Source organism: Typopeltis vanoorti, chromosome 2 (genome assembly GCF_054136105.1).
Source record: "Typopeltis vanoorti isolate ZY-2024b chromosome 2, IOZ_Tvanoo_1.0, whole genome shotgun sequence".
Taxonomy (NCBI): Eukaryota; Metazoa; Arthropoda; class Arachnida; order Uropygi; family Thelyphonidae; genus Typopeltis; species Typopeltis vanoorti.
The window spans coordinates 33,674,492-33,690,842 of NC_143550.1; the positions used below are offsets into that span (position 1 = coordinate 33,674,492).

The 16,351-nt window shown below is 36.2% G+C and overlaps 1 protein-coding gene across 1 annotated transcript in view; it reads right to left on the reverse strand.

The window, feature by feature from the left end:
* ND-13B (NADH dehydrogenase (ubiquinone) subunit ND-13B) overlaps positions 1 to 16,351 on the reverse strand; it is a 74,105-nt gene that overhangs the window by 36,152 nt on the left and 21,602 nt on the right. The window contains exon 2 of the mRNA XM_090414508.1: positions 13,430 to 13,490. Within this exon, the coding sequence (XP_090270634.1) occupies positions 13,430 to 13,490 (61 nt within the window). The remainder of the gene's footprint in view (positions 1 to 13,429; positions 13,491 to 16,351) is intronic.

Below are 16,351 nucleotides of genomic sequence, written 5' to 3' on the forward strand. Positions count from 1 at the left end.
TCAACTTGGTTATGGATAGCTTTTCTGATCCTATGACCAGATCCAGTACTCTACCCCCTCCCTAGTCCCCTCTATTACATGTTGCCTTAAGTAATTATCTCTCAGCAGGTGTATAAATTCTACTTCCTTCCAGTCTATATCTCCATAGTTGAAGTTCCCCATAATAATCACTCAACCTGTACTCATTGTACTAATTTGGTGATGCATGTCTTCCAGATCATTTATGAAATTTCCTGGCCTATAGCACCAACTGTATATTTTGTACTACTGGCCTTAATCTCACACCAGATCGTTTCAAATGAACAGCCACCATTCTTGCCCATCTCCTATTCTTTTTGGTTGCAATTCATCTGCTATCATTAGCAGTAGTCGTCCCACCACCACCACCACCAACAACATGCTATCTTCTCTGAAAATAACAAATCCTTCATAGTGAATCATCTCTGTTAGCCAAGTCTCACTAATGCCTATGGACTTTTGGTTAGGTTGCACTACACTAATTAATGCCAAAAATTCCACCTTCTTCTTCCTTTGATATTTTGCTTGAGAGCCTAGATTCCTCACTTGGTCATTCTCACACTCACTCATTTCATGGGTGCCTTCACACAAATTCACTTGATTCCACCCTAATTGCACAAGTTTCCCTGAATTTACATTTCAGCATGCTTGGTGAACAAAGCTCTCTCCAGACATCTAATATCAAAACCATCTAGATGCAGTCCATCACCATTGTACAAATCTTTCTTTCCATCATACAGATCCATAAATTCTACAGCATTCCTTTTGCACAATCTACGCATACTCATTAGTTATCAATGCCCTCCTCCTCAGTTCGCCTCTATCACAGCATGGTAGGAGACTTACAATCTTCACTTTCTTGCTCTTCAGTTTTGCCTTTTCTAACAACTTCTTTACATCTTTCCTCATAAAATACTTCTCATCTCTCAAATCATTTGTACCGACCAAGACAAGACAATCATTTCATTCAACTTACCTTTTTTGCATCTGGATGGCATGGCTAATATTGTGAATTTTTGCATCCAAGAAACACGATTTTGTCACTTTTTTGTTAAGTACTCCCTGATCACTGTCTGCACACATAATTTTCTTCTTATCTTGTTTTTCTTGTTTGTTCAGTTGGTCTTTATTATTCCTTCAGATCACCTGCTGTTTTCTTTCTTCAGTCCCGCTTAACTCTTGTCACTTCTGTAATTTTTTTATTTTGCGCTTTGTCCTATGATGGATAACATTTAATGTTGTTCAATTTTGATGGTATATATTTTGAACACAAAATTATAAGTAAATAATTATTTATTGATTATTGCTGGTGTTATAACCAGCATCTTCAGAGCACAAAAACACAGTTTGTCACAGTAGTATACAAGACTACAACAACACAAAGACTAAAGTCCTAGAAAAACTGCTGTTTTCTTTCTTCAGTCCCGCTTAACTCTTGTCAGTTCTGTAATTTTTTTATTTTGCGCTTTGTCCTATGATGGATAACATTTAATGTTGTTCAATTTTGATGGTATATATTTTGAACACAAAATTATAAGTAAATAATTATTTATTGATTATTGCTGGTGTTATAACCAGCATCTTCAGAGCACAAAAACACAGTTTGTCACAGTAGTATACAAGACTACAACAACACAAAGACTAAAGTCCTAGAAAAACAGAGAGAGAGAGAGAGAGAGAAAGCAGGTACTAGTTATGTCTTAAGATGACTGTCTCCCAAATCTTAGGCAATTTTATACAGCAATATTGGTTGAGATTTGAGTGTGTTTCAAGGCTTCTGTGCAGTACCTTGTTTTCTTCCAGTTGATCCTGTGTGCAGGGGTATCCAAAGCATAGTCTGCTAGACCCAACTTGCCATAGTGATAATGCCAGATGTATCTTTTATGTTCACTGATGCAGATGTCCACAGTTCTTCCTGTTTGACTGTAGTAAGCTTGATTACATGAGCGGGGTACTTAGCAACTCTCATCTGCTCACCCTAGGACAGCATCCCTCCTTTATCACATCCAGGAGTCTACAAAGTACCCTGTTCATGTAATCAAGCTTACTACAGTCAAACAGGAGGAACTGTGGACATCTGCATCAGTGAACATAAAAGATACATCCGGCACTATCACTATGGCAAGTCGGGCCTAGCAGACCATGCTTTGGATACCCTTGCACACAGGATCAACTGGAAGAAAACAAAAGTACTAAACAGAAGCTTTTACAAGTCGGAGAGATTGTTCTTAGAAGCAACAGAAACCTTGATGCACTCTCCAAATCTCAACCAATATGGCTATATAAATTTGCCTAAGATTTGGGAGACAGTCATCTTAACACATAACTAGTACCTGTTTACCTGCTAGTAATTAGTACCAGAAATAGATATAAAGACAACGATTGAAGTTGCATGGCAGTCCTTCATGAAAATGAGAACACTATTCTGCAATAAAGATCTAAACATGGAAGTCAGATGCCGAATGCTGAAATGCTACGTGTGGTCTATTCTGCTCTATGGAGTTGAAACATGGACATTAAAGGTGACAACCATCAAGAAAATCGAAGCCTTTGAGATGTGGCTATAGAGAAGAATGCTAGAGATATCATACACAGAAAAAATTACCAATGAAGATGTCTTAAAATCCACTGGCAAAGTTAAACATCTTGTACAAATAATCAAGAAACGAAAAACATCATATCTTGGCCACATCATGAGAAACAGCAAATACCAACTTCTACAAACTATTTTGGTAGGAAGAATTGATGACAAAGGAGCTAGAGGAAGAAAAAGAATATCATGGTTTGACAACATCAAGACGTGGACAGGAAAGAGCAGTGCACAACTGCTCAGATTAGCATAAGAGTGCAGTTTGTTCGCCAAGATGGTCGCTTTCCCATCACCACACATTTGATATTAGCATCATTTCCCATCGTACTGTTGGTATCTGTTGCCTTCTTGTTTTTTTCAAGAAATGTCAGTTCAAGTTTTTTTTTTTTTTTTTTTTTTTTTTTTTTTTTTTTTTTTTTTTTAAGTGTCCAAAAAAATATCAATTTTATTGGTTTATTGATTGAAATTTGATTTGGTTTCCCATCCCTGGTGAAAACTTTTAAAATTAGTTCTTACTATACCAAACACAAGAATCAATTGAACTGAGTGTTATAATGTAACATTTGTTACAGTTTATTCGTTATAGTGAAGTTCTTTTAAAATAGCACTCAAGATATGAAACATTTTGGCAACTCACTAAAAGTTAATGAATGATCTGCTATATTAATATCTGATTGTATATACTGATGCACAGAAACTAAGTTTTTAATATCACCTCTTCTGAACATAATGGTGATTAATGACATCCTGAGGTAAACCAAACAAATACAACTTTTGCCTTGTTGATATTTTGCTGTTATGTCAGCATCAATTATCACAATTATCAGATGTCCATGGAATCTGATAATGGGAAATCCCATTATCACTCGCTCTATCTCCATCTCACACTTACACGCTTCATGTGTGAGGCTTAAGTGCAGTGAGGACATCATGTTGGAGGTTTAATGGAATATTTACAGCACACTAGGAAAGGATTAAAACTAATTCTAATGCTTCCAATATTTTGTCTCAATCACTGAGACATCTTCAGGGATTACAAAAAACTTTTGTAACACACACTCAAATACAACACAATACTAAGTGAAACATGTGGGTGACTCTAAAGTCTATCTAGATGATGAGTCCTCTGTATGTAGGTGGCCTACGGTGTAAAGTGGGATCTCTGATAATGTTTCCCAAATTTTGGGAAGTTTTAATCAAATTTTTTTAAACCAAATTTATTTAAATTCGGTTGATTTCTGAGTGTCACCACCACAGATTCTAAAAATAGCCTATCTTTATTGAATTTACTACAATAGAGCATGGTGGTATTTCTCCAGGAAATCCTGCAAGTTGTATCCAAAACATGGTCTGCAAGGCCATATTGACCACAGTCATGACTAAAGATGTATGATTTATTTTCTTCTAAATGGATGGTTGATGATCTACTTGTCTGTCTGAAGTAAACCAACTTGCAGGAACAGGATACTTTATATACTCCAGACACTGAGAAAGGAGGTTGTACTTTTTTAAGGACCTGGCTATTTTTTCTGATGCACCATGGATGTATGGTGATGGCATTTCTGAAATCCTTCTAAAGACATGGCCAGAGAATGGGGGGAAGAACTGATTATTTGTTTAATTCTGTAATTGCTGTAGCCAAAGGAAAGGAAAGTTCCACTGGAACAAAGACTGTTGACACTATTGGTTAGAGTTTTAATAATGCCATATTGTTGAGAGGGGTGGTGGTGGTGGTGGGAGAGTTTGTGAATGTATCTGTGAATGCAAATTCTTCAGGTGCTAAAAAACATAAGAATCCCAGTAAGAAACTGTTGAGGAATTGGATCTGAACAGTATTAAAAAAGCAGCAAAAAACACTAAAGAGGCTAAAGCCTAGATGAATTTAAAAAGAAGAACAATCTCTAACTGTATTATTAGGCACATGCATGCATCCACGATCTTGCACACGCCAATATTGAATAGCAGAGCTGTGGCAGTATGATAAGTTGTAGCATAAATTACTATTAATTTATGAACAGGGTTTAGAATTATTTCTTTTGTCGCCAAAATTTTTCTTTGTGTCTCATAACAACAGTAAAGATTGTTAGACTTTTCCCAGAGTACTGGACGTGGGAGGCCCTCCTCATTTGAATTTGCTGAAAACAGGGCATGGCTGGATAAGGCGCTGGTTCGAGTTCTTTTGTAGTCGATGTCTCTTTGGTGTTTTTCGATATGGAGTTCGATTGATTCTCCTGTCTGTCGAAAGTAAGGTTTGCCACAATCGCAGAAAATTTGATAAATGCCAGGATATTTGAGATTGTTATGATTAGTCTTTGGTCGACTATGAAGAGAATGTAGCTTAAGCAGTGTTGTGAAGGAGGTCCGACTGTTAAATTTTCTTAAGATTTTTGCTAATTTTAGAGAGATACAGCTGACATAAGGAATAGAACTACTGCCCTTAGAAACTGTAGTATCTTCATTACGGCGTTGGGTAGGATTGAAAAGGATTTTGTTGATAATTTTCTTTGAATATTCGTTTAACTGAAATGTGCTTTGAAGATAATTAAGTTCATTGCTAAGATCCTGTTCATCTGAAAGAAGTGACTGAGTGCAGTATCTAAGAGTAGATACGATGCTAAATTTCTGCAGAAGGTAATGGTGAGAATAGAATCAGAATGGAGATATCTGTCTGTATGGGTCGGTTTCCTGAATATAGTGATTTTGAATTTCTCATTTAAACGAAACTAGTTGTGCGATTAAAACCTTTTATGTTAATCTCGGTCTTTAGTCATTTAATACTTTTAACATGTTCCCAAACCGAGTAAATTTTCCAATAAACATTTCTAGTCCTTATGATGAGGCAATTCACCACAACATCAGAGAATACCAGAAAACTGAGAAGAATTGGTCTATTTATCAACAGATTTGTGTTTTTGAAATGCTGCAAGTTCCACACTGTTTTCCCTAATTTTATCTCGTTCAAGGAGAACATCAAAATAGAAAGGGCACATAGGATTTATCACAGAGCAAAATTAGAACTCCTCGCTGATTGAATTTTTGACACAAAACGCACCTTGGCCTTTTATTTGATAAAAATAAATCTCATCATTCTCCCTATAGAAAAAGGAAATGCTACAGTTGTCCTCAATGAAACAGATTATCAGCACAAGATACAAGATTTACTACATATCGACACTTACTAATTCTCAAAAGAGATCCTACTAGAGAATTTCAGAACTACAAATGATTTGCTGAGAACAAGAGAATTACCAAAAGCTTTATGCCTTTCCCTCAATTTTCTCCATCCTCTAATTCTTCGTCTATATGGTCTTCCAAAAAATTCGGCATCATATCTATTGGCCATTGGACTCGCTCACTTCTTTCGGATGAACAGGATCTTAGCAACAAACTTAATCATCTTCAAAGGGCATTTCAGTTAAATGGCTATTCAAAGAAAATTATCAACAAACTCCTTTTCAATCCTTCCCCATGCTGTAATGAAGATACTACAGTTTCTAAGCTCTAAGTATTTCTATTCCTTACATCAGTTCTATGTCCAAAATTAGCAAAAATCTTAAGAAAATGTAACATTTGGACTTCCTTCACAACACTGCTTAAGCTATGTTCCCTTCTCAGTTGACCAAAGACTAATCATAACGGTCTCATATATCCTGGCATTTATCAAATTTTCTGCAATTGTGGGAAATCTTACTTTGGACAGATGGAAAAATCAATCGAACTCCGTATCAAAGAACACCAAAGAGATATCAACTACAAAAGAGCCAGTGCCTTATCCAGCCATGTCCTGTTTTCAGCAAATTCGAACGAGGAGGGCCTCCCACATCCAGTACTCTGGGAAAAGTCTGATGATCTTTACCGTTGTTATGATGCGACATGAAGAAAAATTTTGGAGTCAAAAGAAATAATCATAAACCCTGTTCATATTAATAGTAATTTAAGATACAACTTATCAGACTGCCACAGTTCTTCCATTCAATATTGGCATGCACGAGATCATGGATGCATGCATGTGCCTAATAATACAGTTGGAGATTGTTCTTCTTTTTAAACTCATCTAGGTTTCAGCCTCTTTAGTGTTTTTGCCTGCATTTTTTAATACTGTTCGGATAGTTCCTCTACAGTTTCTTACTGGAATTCTTATGTTTTTTAACACATGAAGAAGTCTATGCAAGACCAAACTAGTTGTATGATTAAATCTTTTATGTTAATCTTGGTCGTTAGTCATTTAATACTTTAAACATGTTATGATATCCTCCCATAATTATTCTCTCTTCTACTTGCTACTCATCGAAAGAGCTCATGGATTTTTCTTGACCACACTGGATAATTGCTACTTATACTGCACTTTTGCTACCTTAGCAAATGAGTCAATCGCCTTGTCTGTTTGCAACCAATTTTTACCATTTATCTTATGCTTGCTTCAGAGCAAATTCAAACGACTAAGTGCACAATGGAAAAACATAAGAAACAAGTGTGAAGGAACAAATTATAACTGAACTCATACAACACACACACACACAACTGGAACAGCTGGAAATCAATGTCTTAAAACCTTTCTTATAAAAATCTGCCAATCAATGCATATGCTATTTGCATGTACTTAACATTCTCGACACATCTAATAATATTCTTTAATTAATTCATTAATTCTAATAATATTCTCAGATCCCACATCCAGATAGGATTTGAACCAAATGGCGTGGTTCAAATAATACTTTCACCTGTATTATACAGGCATGCAGAAATTAAGCAAAAAAGAAATCTAGGAATGTTATTGGAGAAAACATTGCAATTCACAAAACAAACTACAAATATCAGGTAGTAGAGGTCTGTTGGTGAACTGGCAATCAAAAATTAATAAGGAAGTTATTGATGAATCAGTATTATGCAGCAAATTTAGAGCAACTTTTTATTTTATTAGATTTGCTATTAGATTTTGTCCTTATTTTTTTCAGAAGTTTTGTACGTATACTTGTGCGAGATTTTAAAACAGATGGTGACAAACACTATGACAATGCATTATTATGCATTCAACTTAAAGCAAGATCTATTTGTGAAAATTTGCACTGGAAATCAGTTTTATTGTTACTTTTAACTTGATATGCTAATTAACAATAATTTAAGTCATTATGTTTTTGATTTTATTTAGGAGAAAATATCACCCATCAACCAGCAATTATCACAAGTAAAAAATGACAAATGAGAGTGAGGTGTTTCCAAAATTATAGGATGGCAATACGCTGCTTGGAAAGAAGTCAATGGACACCCCAAGGACAAGTGCATCGTGCCATGTAATTAGTCATGTTTGCAGCCAGTACACACTGGAGGAATATGATACTTCCAACTCAGTGCAACTGTGTCTGGGTTAAATGGCTGCGAGAAAGGAACATAAAATCTTGCACGATAAGTTAAATTAGTTAACTTATCAGGCTTGGTTTTACAGGGGGGGGTTTTCAAGCACATGTGTTTATATTGAACAATATAAAATTAGAATAATTAAATAATACTTCATCTTCTTCTTCTTTTTCTACGCGTTATTCCCACTTCCTATGCAGGGTCCGCGTGTTACTTAGATGCGACTTCTTGTTAGTACTACTCCCAACCGACCCGTCGCCTGGTCTGCCGCTGGGGGGGGGGGGGGGGGAAAGGGGATATATTTTTTGACTGTAGAGGTGTATGTTCACGGGGCCGGTTTGCCTGCTTGCGGGATGAAAAACGCCAGATAAACTGGCGGAAAAAACCTACTGACCGCGCCCAAGACCGGCTAACTTGGCTATGCCTGAGGAAGATCCTCAAATTCCTCACATCTACAATGGGAATCGAACCTGGGACACTCCTTCCCCAGGCATATGGTTTCGAAGCGCAAAGCCACTAGGCTAACCGCGCGGTAATTAAATAATACTTCATAATCTTGTAAAATGCATAAAACAATTCCTGTTGAAAGTTGTATGAAAAACTAAGAGAGGGGATTAACAAGATTAGAAAAGTGAATCAGCAAAAGTAAAAGTTTGCAAGGTCTTGCGAACAAAATTAAGTACCCACATTAGAGACGTTCGAAGGGAGAGAGACAAAGTGATGTCATCATAAAGGGGCAATCACAGAAACTTCGATATTGACACAAAGGATTAAGAAGATATTTAAGGGGACTGAAGGGGGACAGAGGTTCTCTCTTTTTTTTTCACTTGTCCTTTACCCTTCTTGGAGGATTCAGTTCCGACGGTGAGGAGACGAGGCTCTATCTGTGGGGTTCTTGCTTCGCTGCATAGAGGGACGAAGAGAAGGCGACTTCCTGAGGATATGACAGAGAGATCGGCAGTTAATTCCCAGCATCCTGATGGAAATCGCAGCATTTGTGTCAACGGGATATCTCCCTGATATCATCGGACTATTTCCAGGATGAGACCTGCCACATGGATGCGAGTTCTCTCCGACAAAGACCAAGACCAGCAAGGATAGAAACAGCTGTGGTCGTATGAAGTTTGAAGAAAGGACATTATCCGCAACCCTAGCAGAGATCACCGTAATTGTCTATGAAGCGTCCACGTGATGACTGCACCCTGAAGTAAAGGAACCGAGGCAAGAAATCCGAACTGAAGTATTGTTCATGTGACTTGACTGTGAATGTAAAATGTACCGAACAGGCAAGCTTTGTTAAACCATTTCTTTTTTCTTAGATGTATAAGATTAGAATTAGCACGCGTGATATTTGTGCTTACAGAAAGGAGATGGTGTGAATTTCAGTTTAGAGCTTAGATACACAAGAGTAAAATGTTATGATTATGTACAAAGAATGGAAGGAACTAAATTAGATTAGAAATAAAGAGACAACCACTCCTATATTGTAAATTTGTTGAATAACATCCTAAAGTTACATGAAAGTATGTATTTAACTATTAAATGTATGTTAAGCTGATTCAGTATAGCTTGGTCAAGAGAAGTAGTTACCTCCTTATGGATGTATTACTTGTAATCTCTTGCTAGTTAGAAATAAACTTGCTTTATTTGATTAATGACCTTGCCTGATCTTTTGCCAATGCACTGTCTAGAAATAATTGTGAACCCGTGTGCAAATTGATAGAGAATCGCCAAGATGTGCTGCATGAGTACATGTAAATTTGCTGTAATTTTACCTGTGTTCCCCTCCTAAAATTCTCAGACTATATTAATTCAATTAGGCTGGCACAGTCAATAATCAAACAAACTTGTCTAGTTAAGAAGTACGAGAATTTTGGCGAACTGCAAATCGGACACAGTAGTAACTTCAAGGCCTACTTTGTAAGCAGCAGGAACTGGGAACAGAATTAAGATAGGACAAAAGAGAGTCAAATGTTAGGTAGGATTAGTTAAAAGTAAGGTAATAAGGAGTCATATTAATAGCCCGTATTAATTTTTCAAAGACTCATTCAAGGATCTATCTGAGAGTAATTATGTTACAGTGAGTGACCCAACACTCACATTCCAAGTATACAGAACTGAAAATAACAATAATAATAACATGAGAGAAAATAACAATGGGATGTTATGTGAAAACCACCATTTGTTGGCTGACATGTGGAGTTTTGAATTTGCACAAAAATATTCAGAATTGAGACTCACAACATGGGTTTTCATGATAGGACCACAATATGTAAGATCTACATTACCTGAACCAACACGAAACGGCATCTGCAGTGATTGAAACCCAACAGACAATACACAACTTGGGCTTTCAATTCACCCACCCTATTCACCAGACCAGGTCCCATCTGACTATTTCCTATTCCCAAATTTAAAGAAACACTTGAAAGGAACAAAATTTACCACAGATGATGAAGTCATATCTGAAGCTGAAGACTGGTTTGTGCAACAAGGGAGACTTTTTTTTTCATAGGATTGCAAATGATGCAGCAGTGTTGTAATAAATTTATAACACTTTGTGGGGAATATGTAGAATAATGTTAAGTTACATGGTTCTACCTCAATTCCTTCCCGTGATTATCAGAACGTTTCAGCACATCCTCATAACACATATTCATAGTGATTATTTCATGAGGTTCGTAAATTTGAAAAATTATATATTATTATGTGACACTTTCAAGGAGTTCAAAGACTCATCAAAGGAAGACACCTACTCTACAGCTCTCTGTCTCCACCACTTCACCAACTACAACGAACCACAACTACCATAATCTACACCAATGCCATCTACTGCCCACCACCACTAGTATTTTTATAGCCATCCATGTCAAAGGCGGGATTCGAACCCGCAGCCTTTTGGCTGGAGAGCAGATACACTAACCACTCAGGCAACCGGGCAGGCACAGTTTGTAGAGAGGAAGTTGTTCATGCATGTCTTTAGTAATCTATCTGAGCATTTAAATACTTTAAAACTACAAGGATATGGAAAAAGTGCCTGATGTTATGTATACACATATAAAAGCTTCAGAAACTAGGGAATTAAAATATTTTCAAAATTTAAAGAAATATACTGATGAATCAACTTTTGGATAGTTTAGCATATACTGTGCTATTTTTATTGAAGCATTAATATCGACTGAGGAATGATTTTTTTTAAAGATATAAAGTTTAGAAAACTGGAAAATTTAATTAAATTACTTAGATATCCTGATCAATGTTCTATCAGTATAATTCAAAATTATCCAAACCTTGTCTGGCAAATTTACCTAATGCTGAATTTGGATTAGTTGAATTCCAGCATACTTTAATATCAAAAATTAAATTTATTGACTGAAATAAAGAGCCAAAAGGCTTCACTTCAGCAATGCAAAATTATACAAATTAAGTGGATATTGAATCCAACATTATTTCAAAGCTGAATATATAGAAACTACAAGAGTTTCGTGCCAAATATAGATAGAAACTATAAACGTTTCGGTGGATCCAAACGTAAACCTTTCAGGACTGGGGCAACTTGTGGAGTAAGTTCAGATCACTTACCTCAGTATTCTCCATAATGCAAAGCACATCTCCTTGCAGACATATATGATGCTATGCATTATGGGAAGGGGGTCACTACCCAGACCGGTTTTGACCTTTGTTGGGGTCTCGTCAGCAGGAGCCAGACTCAGATGTAAAATAAAATACCCAGGTTGAAGTGATGCAGAACTCATACTTTTCCATATGAGTTGCCAAAAGATGTCTGGGTAGTGACCCCTTCCCATAATGCATAGCATCATACCTGTCTGCAAGAAGATGTGCTTTGCATTATGGAGAATACTAAGGAAAGTGATCAAAACTTACTCCACGAGTTGCCCCCTGTCCTGAAAGGTTGCTTACGCTTGGATCTGCCAAAACTTTTATAGTTTCTTTCGGCACGAAACTCTTGTAGTTTCTATATATTCGGCTTTTAAATAATGTTGGATTAAATATCTACTTAATTTGTATAAATTTATTGAATTTAGAAAGATAGTGGAAGAAGACAAACAAAATGAAAATGAAAATTTTAATATGAATGATAAAACACCCAAACCATGAAGAAGTCTACCAAATCAGTTTAGTAACATGAAACACTTAAGTTGTTTTCTTTCAACAATCTTCTCTTCAACATATTTATATGAGACTATTTTCAGTAAGAATTATTTAATTTCTGAAACTTGTATTACTTTAAAGGCAACAAAAAGTAAACCAATATTGGCCAATTAACTTCAGAAGTGGAACAAAAAAAAAAAAAAAAAAAATCAAGCATTACATAATTTTTTAAGTACGTTAATTCAATGTATTTGGTATTGTCCGTGTGTTTATTTTTTTTCACGTAATATTATATGAAAATCACACAGCATGTTACGTAAACATTTTTAAAAATATTGTATGACTATTTAAATAATTTATTTTCATTATTTAAATCACGAAATTAAATTACCATATGTGTCAACATATATATAAGATGATATTTGAAATTAAAAAAAATGCTAAAACCAAGGGCATCTTCTATTCTGGGTATAAAATTTGAACCTTTGGTGATGGAAACATCAAGCAATTGCCTAGCTCTTGCAGGAATGTCTTACTCTGTTCTAATAAGCTTTTGACATGTTAATGTACTGATATAATGTACATATTAATATTGTACATCAACATTTGTATTTAATAGATGTATTCAAGTAGAGCAAACGTAGCTGTCCTAAGAAACCTTATTGGTGATCATATTAATTAGATTACATGAAACCGAAGATTAGCACATACGCAGCTAACAATTTGACAGATCGTCTTGTATGGAAAGTCATCATTCATAAGTTACAGCAAAGAAACACATTAGGTGATTACAATGCCTAATTACAATAATGAGTAAGAAGTTGTCAGCCTAAAATACTATAAGAGGTGTTTTTTTTTTTTTTTCCCCATGGTGAGTCAGTGGAATGTGTTTCAAGAGAACAGGTTTAAAGGAAATTGATCCCAAGTAAATACATATATGATTTCATTAATTCTTTGATTTGATTTGTTAATTCTAAAATGCAACAGCTTAATATTATAGGAATAACAGGTTTTTGGTACTGTGGCACAGTTAGCATAGGCATTGCATGAAATCATGCCCATCCTTTCCATTCTCAGAGACCTGGCAGGGTATGAAAAAGAGAGGGAAAAGGGGACAATAATTTGTATATTTGATCCTGTCAGAAGCGATCTTCCAGAACAAGAGTATCCCCCAGTCATTTAAACCACACTCCTGATATAATGTATCCTAAAATGGACTAATAAATACATATAAGATGAACTTGATTTTTCATTCTAATATATTAAATATATTTGTATACACACACACACACACATATATATAGGATAAATATATCTATAAGGATATTTTTTTTAAATAAAAGATAAACTCACATGGTGAGGATTTTTGGCTACAGCTAGCCCAGTTAATCCTGTTGACTGTAACAAAGAAAAACTGTTTTGAATTCATTGGAGAAAAAAAAACTGAAATAAATATACTAAAACAAACATTACCTACTTACAATCTTCAGTAAGGAAAAACAAAATGCAATGATTTTTATAAGCATTACAGAGAAAATGCCTTCATTAATTATGCCCTCTCAGGGCAGAGAATCATGGAGATAACACTTTGAGAGTATATAAGTGAGATAGATATTTATATAACAAGATATTTAGTGGGATGTTGCTACAGACCAGGGAATATAATTGGTGATGAGCAACTGCGAAGCAGGCAATCATTATGGGGACACTTCCACTACAGCGATATAAACTGGGCAGCATGCAGCAATAAGGGAACTGAATTTTTGGATTTCTTGAGGGATAACTGTCTTATGCAGCATGTGGTGGAGGGAACACAAGAATCAAAGTATTGGATTTGGTCAAAGCATCAGAAGATCTGATGTGACTGAAATGTCTCCATGGTCACAAATGACCATGTAATCCTGACTTGGAGGATGAATAGGTATGTGGAGGTATTAAAACAGCAAGAATTTGTGTGGAATAAGTAGGCAACTATCATAGGCTTAGAAACTGGCTTGAAGCAGTGAATTTGATGAAAGAATTTGAAGGAAGAGGGGGAGGTCATTGATACATGGAAGATGTTTAAGAAAAAGATGTTGCCAGGAATGGCAGATTGTATGCCTTGAGCAAAGAAGATAAAGCAATTTGGAGTCAAAAAAATCACAAGAGAAATAAAAGGGGAATTGCAAAAGAAAAGAGATTATGAAAGACACAAAGAGGTGGAGAACAGCAGCAGCATGAAGAATATAGGGCTCAGGCGAGGAAAGTGACTAATTGTAAGGAGAGAAAAATTAGAACATGAGAAGAGATTTGTGCTTCAATCCAAGGAGTTTATTTACTGTGTGACAAGTAGGAGGAAAAACGATGCTGGATGGATTACTTTGCTGGATAGAGATGGGGAATCGGGTGACCAAAACAGATGACATAGTTGAACTATTCAATGAACACTTTATTACCATATTTCATCCTGGTACAGCAAGCTATATTCCTAGAAGGTTAATGAATGGTAAAGTGTTAGAAGTGAAGGAAGAGGATGCATTCCGAATACTAATTCCAATAATGTTAATAAGGCAGAATTTCACAATGTATTTTACGGAATTGTGCCATGGAACTGACTGTGACATTATCTTGGCTGGTTAATGAAAGTCTTGCAATGAGACAGGTTCCTGGGGAGTGGAAGAAGGGTAAGATACTACCACTGCATAAGAGTGGCAGTAGAATTGAGATATCAAATTATATACATGTTTGTATTTCTTCTGTAGTTGTTAAGATTTTGAAGAAACTGGTAAGAGCTTGTATACAGAACTGGATAGATAGATGAGTGAAATATTATTTATGCAGGTCAGCATGGATTTATTAAAGGGCACTCTTGTTTAATAATCTGGTAACTTTTTACAATAGAGTAACAAGAGCAATGGATAAGAGTATGGTACACTGTAATTTTTTTTTTAACTTTTCAAAGGCATTTGACAGGGTACCACATCACATGGGTTCAGTAGTGGGACCCACTGCTGTTCAATCTTTATGTCAGTAATATTGTCACAGAACTACAGGAAGATGTTTAGTTGTCTGCAGATGACAACTGAGAGGGCTATTTATAACAGTGTTGATATTTTGCCATTTCAAGAGGATTTGAATAGGCCAGAAAGGTGGACAAACAAATGGGAATGTCAGTTTAATGTAACTATATGTAAGGTTTTCAAATTTGGGATCCATGGGATAGTTGATACTTGTTTGGTGAGGTTACACTGGAAGTGGAGGATGCAAGGGATCTTGCAGTGATTGTGGATAGAGATTTGAAATTCCAAAGATATATTGCGTTGTGGTCCTATTATTATTCTTGTTGAGAGGCTTATACGCTGGTTGAACATGATAACTAATATTTAAGGAATTGACAGCGTATACTAGAAATATAAATTAAATAAACTTTAATATATACTTTCCGATATTTCGGCAAACGTCACGTTGCCATCTTCTTGGGAACTTAATACAAGGACACGTGCACACAAGTACTACATAACAGCAAATGAGACTGAAGCTAGGAAGCTAACATTTTCCTAAAGTCCTGATGGTGCCCCCTGGCAGGCTATATTGGTAGTTCTTGGCCTTTGGGCTGAAGTTCTGATAAAAGTTTCCCAAATTTGGGGCAGTCTCATGCATCCAAATTTGTTGAGGTTTGCCATGTTCCTAAGGGCCGAGGCTGATTCCATGAACAGTCTTTCATACTTGAACTTGTTGCGGTGTATTACTGTGGCTATCTTCCATCTTATTCTGTGGCGAGTATCCAGAGCGTGGTCTGCAAGCCCAGAGTGGCTGTACTGGTGAAATCGGATGTAATCCTTGTGTTCTGAGATTCTGATATCTGCTGTCCTGCCTGCTTGGCCAAAGTAGGACAATTTACAGCTGCAAGGGACCTGGTATACACCAGGTAGGTCTAGGGGAAGTGGTTGGTCTTTAGTGGAGTGGATAAGGGATGCCAGTATTCTATGTGGTCTGTAACAAGTGGTTAGGTGATGTTTTTTTAAGATTTTGTTGATTTTTTCCTAGGTGCCTTGGATGTGGGGAATGGTGATGGATTTAGAGTAATCTTTTTTGTGAAGGGGAGGGGGTGGTGGGTTGTGGATAACTGGGTTAAGTATTTTTTGGATTTTTTTTGGGGGGGGGGGGGGGGGTAGCCATTGGCTGAGAAAGTGTCACGGATGTGATTTAGTTCATTGGTTAGGGCTTGATCATTTGAACAGATTATTTTTGCCCTGTTGAATAGTGTCTTAATAACTCCATATTGTTGTGAGGGGG